Genomic DNA, 20,011 nt, shown 5'->3' with positions numbered 1-20,011 from the left:
TTCTATTACTTTCCCTCCTCCAATCACTGACTTAATGCACTGACCACCTTTTTGAATCAAAGGGGAAGAGAGAGCTTTGTATTATTCGCATATCGATGACTATTCACGTCAGATTTCTAGATGGTCTCATTCATTGAATATTAAATAGCACCGGGAACCAGATGTAACCCTGTGGAACTTTGCAGACCAAAGGCGATGGGGCAGAGAAAAATCCCTCAGCACCACCTTCTGAAACTTCCTTCTAGGTAGGACCACAGCTGCTGTAAAATAGTGCCTTCAATGAACATCCCCACCAAGGCAGCCCAAAAGAATTCTATCAAAAGCAGGAGAAACAACAGGCCTGTACTTCCCCATCAGTAGACCAATCAGGAAAAACCAAGGCAATTTCAGTGTTATGTAATTTGATACTGACTGGAATTTATACAAAGGTAACACCTAATGCCAGAGGTACTGAGCCTTTTATTAAGGAGGTGTCAATATTCATCATCCATCAGGACAACCCACTTCTAACAGACTTTATTAGCCGTGAAGGACATGGATCCAGGAGACAAGTGGTCGGTCTCAGATCTCTAAGTAGTCTGTTCATATTCTCAGGCTGCACTAACTGAAAGGAATTCACAGAAACCTTTTTAAAAGCCTCAGTAATTTAAAATCTGTGTAATTGATATGGAGTTCAAGTCAGATTGGATGCGACTGATTTTTGTACACAATGTGCTGCCAAGACACCCACAATTTCCTCCAGGAGACACAGATAGGCTCAGAACTGTACTGCTGGAGGATGCTGTGAGGACTCAAAAGGGCAGAAAAGTACATTTTCTTTCTCACCATACCTGCCACAGGAGAGCTCTTACATTAGATTTAGTACAAGTCCATCTCTACCATCACTGTAGCCAGTCACTTCATTTCCCTCTCAATTCTTTAAAGACGAAACAAGCTAAATCTACTCTAGAGCTGCAACTTTGTCTTTTAGCCAGGTTCCTTCCTGATTCCAGAGATCCTACTCCTTGACACAACAGCCAGACAGGAAAATCCACTAAGCTGTTTTAAAAAAATGTATGGATCTGTTTTTTTTCTGGGGTAAGAACCATTCTAATTGGAACTCTACCCCTGCAGGGACTTTATGCTACCATTAGCCTAAACCCCATCAAACAACAATCTGTCCACAACAGAATCAAGTAAAACTCCTCCAGATCATCAATCTCACACCCTGCACACCGATCTCACACCAAATCACAAGTAACTCTGCTACCTATGTAAGGCTTGGGGTAACAGACTCTCAGATGTAATGGCAGCCACTTAAAACCCCTTCAGACAGCACAGCATCAGCACTGATATTGAAGTCCTCAGAATGACAAGACTGGGGACCTCTAACATCAATGGACAGCAAACCAGCTCCATCAGCAGAGGCATGCCACACTTTGGGGGGACAGGTAAAGGGGAAAGCACATAAATACCAATAAGGCTGGAAGCTATTTTACTCTTCAATCGAATCTACTGCAAATAAAATTAAACCAGAAACACCAAGAGAAGCCACGCTGATCGAGTTGCTTTTTTAATTGTTGTTTTTGATAAGAAGCAAAGTGTCAGAGATGTGCCTAGGAGTGGTTACAACTCTGTAACACAAAGGCTGCAATGCACACCTTACGATCATTAGTAGAGTAAGATTTTTTCTAAGAAACCATCAATGTACTGTAAAGAACATGAACCCAAAAAGAAATGTCTAAATCCCAAGAAGGTTACAATAAGAACATAAGACCATAAAAGACGCCAATGTTGGATCAGGCCAAAGGCCCATCTAGTCCAACACTCTGTCACACAGTGGCCAAAAATACCAGGTGCCATTAGGAGGTCCACCAGTGGTGCCAGGACATTAAAAGCCCTCCCACTGTTGGCCCCCCCAAGCACCAAGAAGACAGAGCATCACTTGCCCCAGAGCCCCTATCTATACCTTGTGGCTAATAGCCACTGATGGACCTCTGCTCCATATGCCTATCTAATTCCCTTTTGAAGCCGTCCATGCTTGTAGCCGCCACCACTTCCTGTGGCAGTGAATTCCATGTGTTAATCACTCTTTGGGTGAAGAAGTACTTCCTTTTATCCATTCTAACCCAACTGCTCAGCAATTTCATGGAGTGCCCACGAGTTCTTGTATTGTGAGAAAGGGAGAAAAGTACTTTTTTCTCGACCTGCTCTATCCCATGCATAATCTTATAAACCTCGATCATGTCACCCCTCAGCTGTCGTTTCTCCAAGCTAAAGAGCCCCAAGCGCTTTAACCTTTCTTCATAGGGAAAGTGTTCCAACCCTTTTATCATTCTAGTTGCCCTTTTCTGCACTTTTTCCAATGCTATGATATCCTTTTTAAGGTGTGACCAAAACTGTACACAGTACTCCAAATCTTGTAAACCTCAATCATGTCACCTCTCAGTCATCGTTTCTCCAAGCTAAAGAGCCCTAAGCGCTTTAACCTTTCCTCATAGGGAAAGTGTTCCAACCCTTTTAACATTCGAGTTGCCCTTTTCTGCACTTTTTCCAAAGCTATAATATCCTTTTTAAGGTGTGGTGACCAGAACTGCACACAGTATTCCAAATGAGGTCTCACCATTGATTTATATAGGGGCATTATGATATTGGCTGATCTGTTTACAATACCCTTCCTAATAATCCCCAGCATAGCATTGGCCTTCTTTATTGCAGTCACACACTGTCTCAACATTTTCAGTGAGTTATCCACTACAACTCCAAGATCTCTCTCTTGATCAGTCTCTGCCAGTTCAGACCCCATCAATGTGTATTTATATTTAGGATTTTTGGCTCCAATGTGCATCACCTTGCACTTGGCCACATTGAACCCCATTTGCCATGTTGACGCCCACTCGCCCATCCTTGACAGATCCCTTTGGAGTGCCTCACAATCCTCACTGGTTTTCACCACCCTGAACAACTTTGTATCATCCGCAAATTTAGCCCAAGTTTAAGAATAAGGAGCGCAGCTGGCATATTGCAAGCACTTTAAGATTAGACATTAATTTAGAACTACAGACATATTCACCTTTGCCTGAATAGTATTCACTCTATTCTCCCTCACCCACTTACAACTGAACATATGAACCAGTTTGGTGTAGTGGTTAAGTGCGCGGACTCTAATCTGAGAGAACCGGGTTTGATCCCCCACTCCTCCACTTGCACCTGCTGGATGACCTTGGGCAAGCCATAGTTCTGGCACAGCTGTTCTTGAAAAAGAGCAGTTTCTGTCAGAGCTCTCTCAGCCCTACCTACCTCACAGGGTGTCTGTTGTGGGGAGGGGAAGGGAGTTCGTAAGCTGCTCTGAGACTCCTTTGGGTAGTGAAGGGCAGGGTATAAATCCAATCTCTTCTTCTTCCCATTGTATTTGAACACACTGTGCTATCTGCTTATCTGAAACAGCCTTCACAAACTTCCACACATGTACACTGGACACTACAGTTTACATTTTAATCTAATTTATGGGTAGCTCTTACACCTCCTCTTTTTACATCTCCAGCAGGACACCTATGGAATCTCTCACAAGTTATTTATTTTTTTAATTCTGATTGTTTTTAATATTCTGTCCTGTCACCAAAGTCAAACAACTACATTTTACCTTCACAACAGCCCTGTGAGGTAGATTATGCTGAGAATGACTAGTTCCAAGTTCCCACTGAGCTTTATGAAAGAATGGGGATTTGAACCCAGGTCCCCCTAGTTGCATCTGACATACCAATCATAGGGTGCGTTCAGACGGGGCGTTTCAGCCGGCATAAACTGTACCGGTTGGAACCGGTGCAGTTTATGCCGGCTGAAACACAATCACACTCACCTCCTGTCTGTGGAGCCCATCGTTGTATGCCCGTCCACACGTAGCGGGCATCGGCGTTTTTTTTTTTTAACTCAGTTTGAGCATGCGCATAGGCAGCCATCCACAGAATGGCAATCTTTGCGCATGCGCAAAAAAACCCGTCTGACATTTAAACTTTAAAGGTAAGGACTTACTTTTAAAGTTTAAAGAGCAAAGTAGCTCCCTGAGGTCCTGGACTCCTCCGAAACGCTAAACTAAGGCCCTTTGCTTTAAAAAACAAACAAACGCCAGGGTGAAGCTTCGCCCAAGCGCATATCGCCAATCTTTAAAAATAAATGGTGGGCGAAAATTGGAATCCTCAGGCTTCCGAACGGAAGAGGCTCTGCAACGTTGGAGAGCGATCAGACGGGGGGGTAAAGCAATTACAACCGGTGTACTCAGGATACCACCACCTGGGGACCTAGTGGCAGAATACAACGGTGTAAATCTCTTTGCAACAAGTTAGGGATGGAAGGCAGATGTTCTACGTGTGAACGCCGGTAAGTACACCGATTGCAACCGGCACCTATTCCATTGCAGATGCCCCGTCTGAACACACCCATACTGTTCCAAGACTAAGATATGTTATTAGGCTAAGGGAACAGAATTTTAATCCATGCATTAAAGTAAGCAAAGTGTGTTGTCGAGTTGCATCCAATCCAATTCATGGCAACCCCAGGGTTTTCCAAGTAAGAGATAATCAGAGGTGGTCTGCTGTTGCCTTCCTCTGCATAACAACCCAAGACTTCCTTGGCGGTCTTCCATCCAACCACTAACCATGGCAGATCCTTGCTTAGTTTCCAAGCTATGATAAGATCAGGCTAGTCTGGGCTATTAGGGCTACTAACTCGGGCATTACAGAGTCCAAAATATTCAATGTGGTGGGCTTAGACAATGTTAGAATATTTCAGGAACTGAACTTTACTCACTTGTGCCTCCTTTGTCTGAGTTTTGTGGCTTTTAAAGGTTACTTCATGGTCATCTTCAACAGTGGAACTGGCATTCAATGCTGCAATCCTTATCTAGAGGCAAGAAAAAAAAGAAACTGCTAAAACTCTGGAAGCAAATCAGCTGGTCATTATCTTATTCCAGAACCCATCACTCATTCAGAAGTGGGGACAGAGGGAATCCACTACAATACACTTTGACATCTGTCTAAAGAGAAGTGCCGGGAGAAAATATGGCCACACCACCACACCAAGGATCGGCGACGCTGCTCGACTACGTGAAGCAAATCAGCTGGTCATTATCTTATTCCAGAACCCATCACTCATTCAGAAGTGGGGACAGAGGGAATCCACTACAATACACTTTGACATCTGTCTAAAGAGAAGTGCCGGGAGAAAATATGGCCACCACCACACCAAGGATCGGCGACGCTGCTCGACTACGTACAGGGTTTACATTTAATCTCCTGCATTTGTTTAATTAAGAACTGAAGGCCTACAAAACAGTCTCGGCATGCACGGCTGCTATCTTTCTCGGGCCTGCTAGGTCTGGGTCAAGGGAGAACAGAAGCCGCTCTCTCCAGTTAGAATATTTCAGGAACTGAACTTTACTCACTTGTGCCTCCTTTGTCTGAGTTTTGTGGCTTTTAAAGGTTACTTCATGGTCATCTTCAACAGTGGAACTGGCATTCAATGCTGCAATCCTTATCTAGAGGCAAGAAAAAAATAAACTGCTAAAACTCTGGAAGCAAATCAGCTGGTCATTATCTTATTCCAGAACCCATCACTCATTCAGAAGTGGGGACAGAGGGAATCCACTACAATACACTTTGACATCTGTCTAAAGAGAAGTGCCGGGAGAAAATATGGCCACCACCACACCAAGGATCGGCGACGCTGCTCGACTACGTACAGGGTTTACATTTAATCCCCTGCGATTTGTTTAATTAAGAACCGAAGGCCTACAAAACAGTCTCGGCATACACGGCTGCTATCTTTCTCGGGCCTGCTTGGTCTGGGTCAAGGGAGAACAGAAGCCGCCCTCTCCCGCAAAGAAAGGGGCAGCAAGCGAGACGCGCGTCAGTCTCCCTCCTGCTTTCCAACAAGGACCGTCACAGCCGAAATCCGCCTCACCATCTTCGAGGAGACCCGGCGTCGTCGCTCCCCGTCCCTGCAGGAGCTGGTGTAGCAGGAGCAAAGCCGAGAAAAGCTGACGGGACGAGCGACAGCTAAGACTTCCGCCGGCGATCAAAGACCGGCCTCGCTAGTACCGCAGGCACCACCCCTTGTTCAGCGGGGCTCGAAACGAGCGTCGCTGCCTCCTTCGGACCGGTATCTAGTTCAGCGCCCCGCCGTGGCGGAGGAGTCATGAGGAGGAAAGAGCTGCCCAGGTAGGCGCAGCCTCGTCCTTTTTCTTTAAGTGGCAGGCCGGTTTCACACGTGCTTCACGTGTCTACACTTCGCCTCCAGAGTCAGTCAAGGGTTGCCCTGGAGGGGAGGGGGAGTCGAAGGGAGAAGACTCCCGGAGGCGGGGCAGTCAGAGGGAAAAGAGGGCTAGCGTACTTCCGCGGGCGAACAGCAAAACGTCTTCTGATAGGGCAACGCCAGCCTCCCAATAGGAAGGCAGGGGCCGGAAAGGGCGGAGTAGAACGGTCCGACCTTTCCCGCCAAAAATACGGTCTCCGGAACGTGTTTTGTTCCCGGGGGTACACCTATCATCACCCCCTGGAGAAGGTGAAAAAGGGGTCCTTGGAGGCACAGTTCAAGGTGCAGGCCCCATGTTAGGATTGCATAGAAGTGTCATGATAAGGCATGTTAAAGGTAAAGGTTCCCTTGCTCGAAAGCCAGTCGAGTCCGACTCTAGGGTTGCAGAGCCAGCGCTGTCCGAAGACGTTTCCGTGGTCATGTGGCCGGCATGACTAAACACCAAGGCGCACGGAACGCTGTTACCTTCTCACCGAAGTGGTACCTATTTATCTACCTGCAATTTCTTGCTTTCGAACTGCTAGGTTGGCAGGAGCTGGAATTAGAGACGGGAGCCCACTCCGTCATGCAGCAACGCGGGTCTAGAACTGTTGAACTACTGACCTTCCACAGCCTGCAGTTCAGCATCTTAACCACTTGAGCCACCACAGCTTCTGATAAGGCATGAGCTACACATAAAACAGAATGAGGTGGTGAAAAGGACCGTGCCGCTTAAGACTGTGGGGGTGAGTTGCACTGTTCAGAAGTTTCCTTACATAAATCATCCCCTGTAATTTAAACACTAGCGCAGCATGCAAAAAGCTGGTGTGCTTTTATTTGCAAGGAGTCTGGGTGCATTAAAAATATGAATATCCCAATCCACAATGTGAAGTAGTACAGCTAGGGTTGCCAACTCCAGTTTGGTAAATTCCTGGAGATTTTGGGAATGGATCCTGAGGGCAGGGTTTGGGGAGGGGAGAGCCCTTAGCAGGGTATAGTGTCATCCAGTCCACCCTCCAAAGCAGCCATTTTCTCCAAGGGAACTTATCCCTGTCTTCTAGACATCAATTGTAATTCTGAGAAATATCCAGGCCCCACCTGGAGATTGCCAACCTTAGGTACAGCTCATCCCACCATCTCCTGCTGCATGTCTAGACCAGTCATTATACATGGAGGACAAAATGGACTGTGCCACTTTAGCCTGTAGTCAGCAGATCACCTTTTGGAATGCTGTCCTAAAATACAACTCCCTGGAAGTGGTGGTGGTGATAGAAGGTACCATCAAGTCACAGATGAGTTATGGCAACCCCATAGGGTTTTCAAGGCAAGAGATGTTCAAAGATGGTTTGCCATTGCCTACCTCTGCATAGCAGCCCTGGACTTCCTCGGTGGCCTCCCACCCCATACTATCCAGGGCTGCTGACCCTGCTTAGCTTTCAAAATCAGATGAGATCAGGCTAGCCTAGGCCATCTAGGTCAGGGTTAGAAGTAGAAAACCAGTATTCCAAGTATACTGAGAGGGGAGAACATTCTCCCTGATGTTTTACTGCTCTGTAAACAAGAAGTTTTTGTTTGGTTTTTGTAAAGGAATATCCAAAGGTGGCATCCAGCAACTGGAGTTATCAAGCGATACAGTCCATTCTGCACCTCGGATCTCTGTAACCTTATTCTGCATTTCTGAACCAGGCCTAGAATCCACTGCTAAGAGAATCCACTGTGCACCTCCTCTGGATAATGCTGGAAGTGGCAAGTCCATAAATGAGGGATTCTGTGTGGCATTTGCTGACTTTGTTTCTTAAACTGTTACTTGATTCTGTTTGATAGATTTTTAAAAAATATTGGTGTAATTAAAATTGACAAGCTAGTAACCAATTATGTGTAGCCAAAACACAGCTTCAATTTTTTTTCTCGTTTTCAAGCTAGGCAAGTTATGAGCTCATTCTTGGCCAATGAATGAAGCATTCTTCATGGCATGTCTACCCTAACCAAAAATAAAGGTAGTTTTCACAAGAGTCTGATAAAATGTCTTACAACATTTAACTCATCTAGTCCTCCCAGCCATGATGCTCACAGCCTCACACTTCCAAGTCTGCCAAGCTGAACAGCAAATTCAGCCGCATCAAACATTATGTCAGCATTCAAGAAACAACAACAACAACAAAAGCAGTGAACATTTAATTGGCAAGTTTATTGTTAACAGAATGTAATTTGCCTTTACTGGTCCCCAAGCAAACAGCATATCAGCAGGCTGTAGCTGACAAATGTTGAGCAAATTCAGCCGCATCAAACATTATGTTAGCATTCAAGAAACAACAACAACAAAAGCAGTGAACATTTAATTGGCAAGTTTATTGTTAACAGAATGTAATTTGCCTTTACTGGTCCCCAAGCAAACAGCATATCAGCAGGCTGTAGCTGACAAATGTTGTCCCTACAAAATAAAGGCACCTCACACAAAACCTACGCAATGGAAGGTAATACAAGGCTTGGTCTGACAGGTGAGCACACATATGCAGATCTTCAGGGGTTACTTCTAGTCTTGCCAGGTAAACTGGAAACTGGGTTTATTTCCGAGAAAAGAAAAGGTATAACCCCCAGAGGATCCTGCAGAACACTACAAAGTGTAGCTTATGGCCTTGGCCAAGAGATCATTTGGTGGACTTCTGGACACTTCACAGGAAAGTCATGACAGTCCCATTCTTGCCAATCTGCCAGCGTTCCAGTGGATGAAACTGAATGATGATCCTTTAAGTGGGAGGAAAAGGAGAAGTTACTTTAGATGGTAAAAGTACAACTCTATGCTCTATGGTGTAAGAACAGGGCCACTAGGCCTGCTGATGGAGCTGTCTCGGCAATGCACTTGACATCCCTTGTGCTGTAAACTTTGGTTGCCTCCCTCTGACTTGGCTATCTAGCTGCTGACACAGCCAGGCTTTTTTCCCCTTTCTGAATTCTGGAATTGCTTATGTAACTTTGCTTGGGAGAGGAATGCCCAAAAAGTGGAGAAGGGGCAAAGAGCTATTCCAACACACTCTCTTCCACTCTGTCTATAGGGAACCCAAGAGAATAGGATCTATTCACTCTCTAGCAGCTCCCAGCCATCCACCCACAGAACACATTTCTTGTCCAGTACTTGATGGCACTCACACATACATACACACCAGCTAGGCATAAATAAATTTGCTCAGTCTCAGAGCTTAAGCTTAGTATTTGTCTGATGGTCCACAGGTCATTGTACAAGCATTAGCAGTTGACACTGAACGGCTTCTTGCACAATCATGAATATTTTTCATTTCTCACTTTGAAAATGCATTAACTGCATTACAAATTACCACCACTGCACAAACAAACATTTAGACTAATATTCTGTTGCAAGCAGCATGCCTTGCACAAGTGGAAATAGGCTGCTGGATATAATGAGGTTTTCCAAAGCAAAAACGTACTGCAACTTCTGCCTTTACATTTATTATTTATTTTATTTGTTAAATTTGTATCCTCCCCCCGGCCCGTGGCAGGCTCAGAATATATATATATGCATATGGTAAAATACCAAAATATATTAAAACACAAAATACAATTTAAAATCACAACATAAGATCATCAGTGCTAAGGACATAGATATTAATACAAGATGGCGGCGTTCTCTCAACTTTGGAAGGTCACCTACCACCATAGTCCAGGTTCCTGCCAGGCTGTTGGTCGTTGAGTTTGTGCTGGTGTTAGGGCCTGCAGGGCCATAGTATTAAAAAGTGGCACCCTAATCGAAAGCCTGGTGGAAGAGCCCCCAAAGTCGACCATAAAAAAAAACCTAGTAGGCCCAGCAACACACCTGGCTATCAAGGTAAACTTTTGTAATGCTGAACTCTTGAATAACATATTTTCATCCCTACTACAGCATTTGTAGACAAAAATCATCCAATTTAAACAATGAACATATCTTCGAAAATGTGTTGAATATGTTGACAGTATACAAAGGTATTATTGTATAATAGAGTGCTGATTGTCTTACATAAAAACCTTTGTACCACATATTTTGATTGAGCAAAACCTTGCCATTTCAAAAGAACATATTTCACAGACGCTTCTGCAGAACTCCCTCAAATTACCAAAAATGTTCCATTTGAAAAAAGAAAGGGGGGGGGAAGCCTGGAGGGAACCCCCCCCTCTTCCCCCCATTTCTCTGGCTCATTCCCTGGCCTAATGCTTACCTGTCAGTACCAAGCCTCAGTTCCTTGGTGAGAAACGCAAAGAACTTTGCACTGTGCTCCTTGTTCTGCTCCGCAGATCCCACCACTTCCAAGGAAGACACAACCAGCATAGCACAAGGCTCCTGGGAACCACTGATCATCATGGGCAGGTCGCTCTTTACTGTAATGTTCACCCTCTGCCATGCATCCGAGAAACAGCAAAAAGAAATTAGCATCCTACAGCTAGAAGGCAGAGTCACAGAGGAACCAGGGAAGTGACAAGAGGGAGCAGGGAAGCTTCCTCCCCATCTCCCAGGAAAAGGTGGACTCCCTCTCAGACCAGCCAGTTCTTTCAGTTTCATAGCTGCCCAACATATTAGCTTGCAAACAGGGCAAGCAGCAACTGGGGGCTAGCAGTTTGCCTTTGTCCCTCGCCTTCAAACAAAAGCTCCCGCAGGATGAGCTGCCCAACTCCTGCCCTTGTGGAGAGCTCCACAACCGGAGCCTGGGGCAGGCACATACGATGAAAGACTATCCATATGGCACATTCAGACTCTGCACACGGCAGAATTCTACATGAATTCTACAGAATTCTCCGCCCGCCGAACACCAGCTCAACCAGACCAGAGGCCGGTAAGAAGTTTCCAACCAGGCGCTCCTGTGCAAGGCGGCGCCGTTCTTTCGGCTACTGCCTTTAGCATCGCCGGGGGGCACTCGGGAACTGCGCCTGAAGAGCTGGAAGTCAAGAACCCGCCCGCCAGGGAGGGGCATCTTGCCAGCCTCAGCTCATATAGGGGGGTGCCTCAGCCCCCTCACCTCCACGGGCTTGGCCAGGATAGAGGCGACCTCCGAGCACAGTTTGGTTAGCAGGTCGCTGGGCAGCCTAGAGGCCGGCAGGTTAGTCTGCAACTCCACGAAGGGCATCGTTGCTCCCGCAGCTCCCCCCGACGGGCCCCGAGAGACAATGACTGGGCTGAGCTACGGGGGCTAAACTGGAGCTCCGGAGGAGGCGGTGCTTGCAGCGCGCTCCGTCGGGGAGAAGAGGAATTTGCCCTTGGGCGAGCGCTCATGGGACGAGAGCAGCGCCAACAAACTCTGTCCCCAGCCCTGGCTTGCGCAAAGGGGCCGGCCACTGCTCTGCTTCCGTAAGTACACACGCACCGGAAGAGGCTTCGTTGTGACTGGCCGGCCGCTCTTTGTTTGCTGGATGGCATGAGTTTATTCTGAAACAAAACGATTATGCAAAATCTGTTTTATTTCTGTATTTAATCTGCATGGAATATTCACGCCTCTGTTTCTGAGGGCTCACGGATTACTTTTGCTCGAACAAAAGCAAATTGTATGCAAAAAAATAAATGTGTGAATGGCTACAGGCACCACTGGGTCAAAATAAGGCCAGGCCGCAGAAAAAGACACAGAAAACGCGGAGATAGGTTTAGCAGGCCCTGGCGGCCCTGTTTATTTCAGCATCTTCAGCAGCATGGGTTTCATTTGTGCTTGCAGGGGGGCATCAATGCGGATGTTCTTCAGCTCACTGGTGTTCAGGATCCGTCCGTGCGCTTCCATGAAGAGCTCCTTCCCCACAGCACTTTCGACTCTTCTGCGCCACTCTAGGAGTTTAGGGTGGCCCTCGAAGACATCCCAGCCGGCTCCCAGGGGCTAGAAAGAGAATAAGCATGCAAGTGACATAACTGTCTGGTGTAGTGGTTAAGTGCAGGGACTCTAATCGGAGAGAACCGGCTTTGATTCCCCACTCCATGTGCAGCCACCTGGGTGACCTTGGGTCAGTCACAAGTTCTTGCAGAGCTGTTCTCTCAAGAGAAGTTCTCTCAGAGCTCTCTCAGCCCATCTACCTCTTAGGGTGTCTGTTGTGGGGAGAGAAAGGGAAGGAGATTGTAAGGTGCCCTGGGACTCCTGAGTGAAGGGCAGGGTATAAATCCAGTCTCTTCTCTTCTGATTGTCTATCTGGACTTAACACCAGATTCCACCTCCCTGTCCTACATTAGGACCACTAAAAGAGAAGGGATGTGAGGGTTGCCGCAGCATGAGTTACCTGCATGAGTTCCACAATAGCCACCAAGTCAGCCAGGGAGATCTCATTTCCAACAATGAAGGCCTTATCTTGCAGGAACTTCTCGTCCAGCTTCCTCAGGGAAATGGTCAGGTCTTCAATCGCATCTTGCAGTTTCTCAGGGGGTACTTGATGCCCTAAGAAGAGAGGGATCACCACCTGCCCCCCAAAAGAGCACAAGCATTATTAACAGCTGGATATGAAGCCACGCTGAGAGTTCCACCTAGAAGCAGAAAAATTAAACAATAATCCAGTGGCACCTTAAGAGACTAACAGCATTTATTTTAACATAAGCTTTTGGGGATCACTTCATCAGGTTCCTAGAAGCAGAGAATGAAAGGACATCTTTACAGACCAGTTCCCATCCACAGATCTCTTCCTCCAACTGGGTGCATTTGACACCATGTGGGCAAATACACTTTGATATGTCTGAGATTTGTCCAAAACCAGATCAGGCATTCCACTAGAAACTGAACAGGTATGTGAATTGTTCTTCAGTGCAGTAAGGTCAGCAGTCGTTTAGGTTGTTCAAACGAGTGAAGGGCAGGGTATAAATCCAGTCTCTTCTCTTCTGATTGTCTATCTGGACTTAACACCAGATTCCACCTCCCTGTCCTACATTAGGACCACTAAAAGAGAAGGGATGTGAGGGTTGCCGCAGCATGAGTTACCTGCATGAGTTCCACAATAGCCACCAAGTCAGCCAGGGAGATCTCATTTCCAACAATGAAGGCCTTATCTTGCAGGAACTTCTCGTCCAGCTTCCTCAGGGAAATGGTCAGGTCTTCAATCGCATCTTGCAGTTTCTCAGGGGGTACTTGATGCCCTAAGAAGAGAGGGATCACCACCTGCCCCCCAAAAGAGCACAAGCATTATTAACAGCTGGATATGAAGCCACGCTGAGAGTTCCACCTAGAAGCAGAAAAATTAAACAATAATCCAGTGGCACCTTAAGAGACTAACAGCATTTATTTTAACATAAGCTTTTGGGAATCACTTCATCAGGTTCCTAGAAGCAGAGAATGAAAGGACATCTTTACAGACCAGTTCCCATCCACAGATCTCTTCCTCCAACTGGGTGCATTTGACACCATGTGGGCAAATACACTTTGATATGTCTGAGATTTGTCCAAAACCAGATCAGGCATTCCACTAGAAACTGAACAGGTATGTGAATTGTTCTTCAGTGCAGTAAGGTCAGCAGTCGTTTAGGTTGTTCAAACACTGGCAAAGATAGCTGGTCTCAGTCTCCAAACTGATTATCACATATTTCTTTTTCTTCCATAGCTGCTTCTTGGTTACTTTGCTGTCGGCTCTAGTTACACTCTTACAAAAGGCTCCCACCCTATATTCTGTATATTAAAAAACAAAACCACTAGAGATTCAGTGGAATTTCTGCCTGTCACCCTGTTGTTAAAAGGCACAAAATCTCTATCAGGGAGATAGTAGACAGAAGCTGACGACGTTCCACTGTAGTAGCTACCGAAAGGCTCAGACAACCAGTGCTGAGCCTTAGTTTACCATCCCAATTCCTGACAGAGCTTTTCATAGCTAGCTGTGTGATATCAGAAAATTCACCAGGCAATGCTGGCTTTTCCTGTTGCTGCTGCATCTTGCAGCAAAGGCTCCTGAACCACAGAGGAAGGAATTCAAGGCACACTGAAAGGCTGTCAAAAAGCAACTTGTCTCCCCTGTTTATGTCCAGGGACTTGGGAGCCTTACCTTAAGCCACAAGATTTTGGAAGCACTTGGTCGGATGGTGCTGTGTTGCCAGGCCAAATATTCATCGACACGACCCCGCTTCTTCATGTCAGGGGGGTACCAGTGACTGGGTGTATTGTACTTGCGGGTCAAGTATAGAAGGATGGCTGTGCTGTTGGACCAAAAAGTAGTGTGAGAGGGTGAAGTCAGACAGCCCTGCCAGCTTTTGGCTTTCCTTAATGCTTTAGTGTTAAAGGAGCCAGGCAGCTTTGGGAATGAGAGGGAGGAATCATACTAGAATAAGCCAACTTTGCCTTTCATACAGGCTTGACCATCAGGAATTAGCCAATGGAGCTTCTCACTACATGGACATAGGTCACCTGGTAATACCTACAAGTGGAGCTGCTGTTAAAGGCTCAGCTACAGTGCACAACTGAAAAGATAGCAACCCTCGTGTGTTATGTGCCATCAAGTTGCTTCTGACATCCCTAAACAAATTTAGTCTACTGGGACTGTACTCTCTGGCAACTACAGATTCCCAGTTAACTTCCCACCAAGACAATCAAAAAGTCCCCCCTCCCGCACAATCTGGATGTTTGCTAGACAGCCAACAGTTAAAACATCAATTTTTTAAAAATCCCACAGATTTCACTTTCTACTTCCATGGCCAATGTTACTTTGTAAAAAGAGAGAGTGCCCCCCTTCTTCTTGCTAGGAGGGAGTGGCACTAGGATTGTAAAGGATTGTAATTAACATTTAGGTATAATTATGGAATAGGGAGAGCCGTGGGCCTTTTCTTTGCTCTTCTTACCTCTCCTCTAAAGTATAATCACCATCTTTCAGAACTGGCACTTTCCTGAGGATATTCACCTTGTTAATTTCTTCACTGAACTGCTGCCCTAAATGTTGGTGAAAGAGAACAGGAAAAACCATTACAAATGGTATGCTATATGCCACCTCAGATGTTAGTCTTGGAGAGTGTGGGGTATTATAAATAAGTAAATCAATTAGATGAAGGCCTGCAGAAATTCTCACATATTCTACACTTTGTACATCAAGTTTGATTTAAATGTGACGCCGGTGAGGCTAAAGCATTTTGCTATGGGACTTTGTGCAGGACCTGGGCCATTTACTATATAAAACAGATAGGTGTCACATGGGAAAATCCTACCAGAAAGTGTTTTTGTCCTCAGCCACCACACATTGAACAGGATTCACTCCCTCACCATGGTCCCTTGGATTATCATAACTGATCAGCCCTGTAACCTGGTTTAGTGGATTGTGCTTTTATTTTACATTCTAATCACATGAACCCTAAATATGCATATGGCTTGTGTATATGGTTATTCCAAGTCTTGAGATAATTTGAAACTGGAAGCATTGGTACTGGTCACATGTTCCCTCTAAACTGTGGAGTGTTGTGAACAAAAATTCTACTTTGTACTGGCATTAAAGTTGTGAGCGAGCGATTTGGCTGCTGCATACATTAGTTTGCTCTGGAGCCCTCCTTCCTGAGCAGAGACAAAAATGTGTGAGCCGGAGGCTGAAAAACGGTGAGCTAGCTCACACCAACTCAGCTTAGAGGGAACACTGGTCACAACCTAAGGATTTAATTTTAGCCAGAAGACTGACGAAAAGATGTCAGCCAAAGCCTGTGTTCTCATGACTTGAAAGCTATTCTGCTTTTAGGGGACACGTATAGAGAACATGAGAGTACAAGATCCAGTAGCAGCCAGCCGGATATATGAGAGAGCTCCCAAACCAGGCATGAAAGCAGTAGCCTCTTCTCTCTCCTCAGCATCAAACTTTCTGCACCTCTGCCATTGCTCTTAGAGGTTGTACCATGTGAGAAATGTATTTTATGTAAGCCGCCCTGAGCTCACCTCAGCGGGAAGGGCAGGGTATAAATTGAACTAATAAAATAAAAATAAGTTTCTTCTAGGAAGGACTGGCCTAAACTAACTGTAGCTGTGGAAACATGGTGTCAAAGACAGTGAGTGGATGGCATACTCTACTCTCTTAGTTCTCTATGGCTTTACTCAAAGATAACTGGTAGCAGTTTTTCCACAAAGTTTGGAGCAGCCCATTATTATAATGATGGATCAAGATGGATAGGCTTGTTAGTCTGTCTGTAGCAGTAGAAAAGAGCAAGAGTCCAGTAGCACCTTAAGTAAAAGGTAAAGGTAAAGGTTCCCTTGCTCGAAAGCCAGTCGAATCTGACTCTAGGGTTGCGGTGCTCATCTCCGTTTCAAAGCCGAAGAGCCAGCGCTGTCCGAAGACGTTTCCGTGGTCATATGGCCGGCATGACTAAACACCAAGGCGCACGGAACGCTGTTACCTTCCCACTGAAGCGGTACCTATTTATCTACTTGCAATTTTTGCTTTCGAACTGCTAGGTTGGCAGGAGCTGGAACTAGAGACAGGAGCTCACTCCGTCATGTGGCACACTCAGATCTCGAACTGCTGAACTACCGACCTTCCACAGCCTGCAGTTCAGCGTCTTAACCACTTGAGCCACCGCAGCTCCCCAAGCACCTTAAAGACCAACAAAATATGTGGCAGGATATGAGTTTCATGAGTCACTGCTCACGTCTTCAGATACCTGAAGAAGTGAGTAGTGGCTCATGAAAGCTCATACCCTGCCACCAGTGTTCCCTCTAAGCTGAGTTAGTGTGAGCTAGTTCACAGTTTTTAGCCTCCGGCTCACACATTTTTGTCTTAGCTGCCACATATTTTGCTAGTCTTTAAGGTGCTACTGGACTCTTGCTCCATTATAACAATGGGTAGTACTTTATCTGTCACATTGTTATCTCACCCTTTCTCCAAGGAGCTCAGAGCAGCATGGCATTCTCCTCTTGCATGTTATGCTCACCACAACCCTGTGAGGTAGGTTAAGGTGAGGGAGAGAGAGTGACTGGCTGCAAGTCTCCCACGTAAGCTCCATGTGGTGGCCTTGAACCCAAGTGTACAAGATCCTTGTCTGTCACTACCTACTATGCTGTGATAGTTCTAATAATTGTGTTAGTGAAGTAGCAAAGTATTGCTTAAGGAACACAATGGTATGAGGTAATAGGCAGTAAAACTGGTAGGAATCAATAATCTCATGCAGAGTGGGGTTGAAGCAGTCATCTAATGTTTGGAAAGCCACTTAGAATTTACATTCTCCTCCAAGTTGATAAGAGAGGGCAAGAGATTGTTTTAGCTCTGAAGGCCAAAGAGTGTACAGTAAAGCAATATAGTTTATTGCATTATTCAAGTAAGATCTATGATGTGGGTGGGAGCAGGGAATTGCGATAATAAGCCCTCAATGGTTTCCAAGGAAGGAGAGACTCTCATAGAATGAACAGAAAAAAGGTGGTGGAGATACTCAAGCTATGTGTTAATGTCTAGCAGACGACAAATGGAGAAGATAAGTGGACCAGATATAAGTTCCTTCAGCTATGTCACAAGTTGAGACTTGGGGGGGTAGGGAGAGTAGGCAGCAGGGAGAGCAAAATTTAGGACTGGATTTCTAATGGCCCAGTGACAAGCAGCAAGAAAGAAAGGCCAATATCCACAGCCCCTGCATGCTGATGCCCCTGACAGGTCCCAGAAATTGCCCATGATTTTACATCTTACTTCTTTAACTGACTTGAAAGATCCATTGTAAACTGTAAAGGTATAACAATCTCTCCCACCTTTTTGTTGTTTGCTGTCTTTAATCTACATTCATCAATTTTAGCTGGCTGAGACATCTGTCACTCCCTTGATTGCCAGGGTTGATCTGTTTGATCTGGCTGGCTAGGCAGGTATCGCCCTCCTCCCTCACCACTCCATGGGCATCCCTCCTGAAGCTGAGCCTTTGGTGGAAGAAGACAACCATAGGTGTATCTGATGAAGTGAGCTCTGACTAACAAAACCTTATGCCGGAATAAATTTTGTTACTCTCTAAATTGCCATTGGACTCCTGTTTTATGTTTCAGCCGCTCTCCTGTCCCACTGAACCTAATCGAGGACAAACTTTTAAAATTAAATTAATTTAACTGTCTGAACACAACAGATGTTACCTTTGCATATGTGTGGTAGGACTCAGACAGAAAAGTATATTTCAGATATCTCTGTCCCTATTCCTGATTACCTTTAAGCATCTCTATGCTTTTCACCTTGAAAGGGATGTTGTTCTTCTTGGCAAAGATGTAGACCGCCCTGCAGGGCTGGGAGAGTAGGTCTAAGTAGAGTTCCAGCACCATTGCAACTGGACCGGGCTAGCTGGTAGAGTCCAGTAGTGTAACTTCCCCCACCAGTGGGACCAACAGAAACATCTTCCAAAGCTTCTGATTCGTCTGCAAGGTAAACAGCCTGCACAGAAGGAATCTGACAGGCCAATCAGGGGAGAGTGTGGTAGATGCCTCTGCTCTGGTTGCCCTTTGACCTTAGCAATGCCATTCCTCTTCCTACAGGTCCCAGAGACATCATTTTCAATTGAGATGGGGAAAAGTTGAGCTTCATATGAGGATCTGATTAGGGCTTTTGCTTTGACCATCAAAGGGCATAACATTGTTTACAGATGCAGAAAACTGGGGAGAAAACAGAAAGAGAGGTAAAATGTGTTGCTAGCAGAAGACGAAAAATCATCTTTAACCATTCCCTTCAGAAAGGGAAAATGTCTTGCTTCTTTGGAAGGACCTACACAGTGCACTGTGATGGATCTTTTGTTAGTATTACCATCCCAGATAGGTAGGGCCTGGAGTTCTCCTGGAATTACAACTAATCTCCAGAGAGCAAAAATCAATTTCCCTGGAAGAAATGGCAGCTGCAGAGGACAGATTAGGATATCCTATCCCCTCTGAGCACCCGCCTCAAACCTCACCTTCCCCAGGCAGCTTCTCTATATCTCCAGGAAGTTCTCAAGCTGAAAATGGCAACCCTACCTCTTATGGAGACCAACAGGTGGCTTGGCTGCTAAAAACATAGGTCTTACCTTTAGAAACAGCACTGAGTAAAAGTAGGAGGAGCAAATGCCAGTTGTCTGGTAAAGGATTTCTGTGAAAATCAAATGCTTGTGCCACTTTAACCTACCAGCTGGTCCAATAAAATTAATCATTTCACCAGTCCTTTGTTGCTTCAGTGCAGGCCTCATGGCTGGCAGCACTATAACTGAGGGAGTCAGCTGCTATTTTTGTCACGTACATTGGCAGCCAAGTACATGCAACCTCAAAGGGCTATATCCAGTGGTGAAAAAAGGCAGAGAGGCTCACCAAAAAGTCTATGATTTGGATTATGGGACCTGTGTGGTGGAGAAAGCCATGTGAAATGGTGATTACAGTGAAGAGTGGAGCCAGAAGAGATGGAGCAGCAAAGCTGATAGGATCCAGATCCAAGAACTGATTACACTTGTGATGTATTACCAGCTGTGGTGTTGCTGACTAGTTGTCTCCGCTTGCACACAGTGAGCTCCTGCCATTTGGAATAAGCAATACTGTGCTAGACTCCATGGTCTGATTGACTAAAAGGCAGTTTGGTGTGTTCATTCATGGATCCCTCATCACTGCAAATGGGATCCTGTACTTCATCTCCACAAGAAAACAAAAGAGTTGAATGTGGCAGGAAGGGTCACGGGGCAGGTTGCTCCTGCTGTCTGGAACTGAACCCACCTATGGGCAGTCAGTAGCAGGGTCAACTTTATATGTTCAGCCGCAGCGTAATGTTCGGTGAGCCAGAGCATAAAATGCTGCTCCTGCAACCAACAAACATGGCTACTCATCTGGAATTAGCATGGCTGCCATGTATCAAGCAAAGCATAAAG

At 45.7% G+C, this 20,011-nt stretch overlaps 3 protein-coding genes across 3 annotated transcripts in view; all 3 read right to left on the bottom strand.

The window, feature by feature from the left end:
* Window positions 1-5,007, bottom strand: part of CABIN1 (calcineurin binding protein 1) — a 94,073-nt gene extending 89,066 nt beyond the window's left edge. Inside the window, exons 1-2 of the mRNA XM_015408948.1 lie at window positions 4,993-5,007; window positions 4,786-4,878 (exon numbers count right to left, since the gene is read on the bottom strand). Of these exons, the coding sequence (XP_015264434.1) occupies window positions 4,786-4,878; window positions 4,993-5,007 (108 nt within the window). The remainder of the gene's footprint in view (window positions 1-4,785; window positions 4,879-4,992) is intronic.
* A 3,593-nt stretch (window positions 5,008-8,600) lies between these two features.
* On the bottom strand, window positions 8,601-11,571 carry LOC107108548 (D-dopachrome decarboxylase-like). The gene is made up of 3 exons (XM_015408993.1): window positions 11,271-11,571; window positions 10,476-10,651; window positions 8,601-9,012 (listed from the first exon to the last, which is right to left on the bottom strand). The coding sequence occupies exons 1-3, from the start codon at window positions 11,376-11,378 to the stop codon at window positions 8,940-8,942; spliced, it is 357 nt and encodes a 118-aa protein (XP_015264479.1). The 5' UTR covers window positions 11,379-11,571; the 3' UTR covers window positions 8,601-8,939.
* Window positions 11,572-11,907: 336 nt separating this feature from the next.
* Window positions 11,908-18,455, bottom strand: LOC107108550 (glutathione S-transferase theta-1-like). Its single transcript, XM_015408995.1, has 5 exons — window positions 18,344-18,455; window positions 15,038-15,125; window positions 14,248-14,398; window positions 13,197-13,373; window positions 11,908-12,113 (listed from the first exon to the last, which is right to left on the bottom strand). Exons 1-5 carry the CDS (start codon window positions 18,453-18,455, stop codon window positions 11,913-11,915), a joined length of 729 nt encoding a protein of 242 aa, XP_015264481.1. The 3' UTR covers window positions 11,908-11,912.
* Window positions 18,456-20,011: the final 1,556 nt, after the last annotated feature.

The sequence above is a fragment of the Gekko japonicus genome, unplaced genomic scaffold, assembly GCF_001447785.1.
Source record: "Gekko japonicus isolate JY-2015 unplaced genomic scaffold, Gekko_japonicus_V1.1 scaffold19, whole genome shotgun sequence".
Lineage (NCBI taxonomy): Eukaryota > Metazoa > Chordata > Lepidosauria > Squamata > Gekkonidae > Gekko > Gekko japonicus.
Note: the sequence above shows the minus strand (reverse complement) of the source record. Positions and strands in the feature narration are given on the sequence as shown.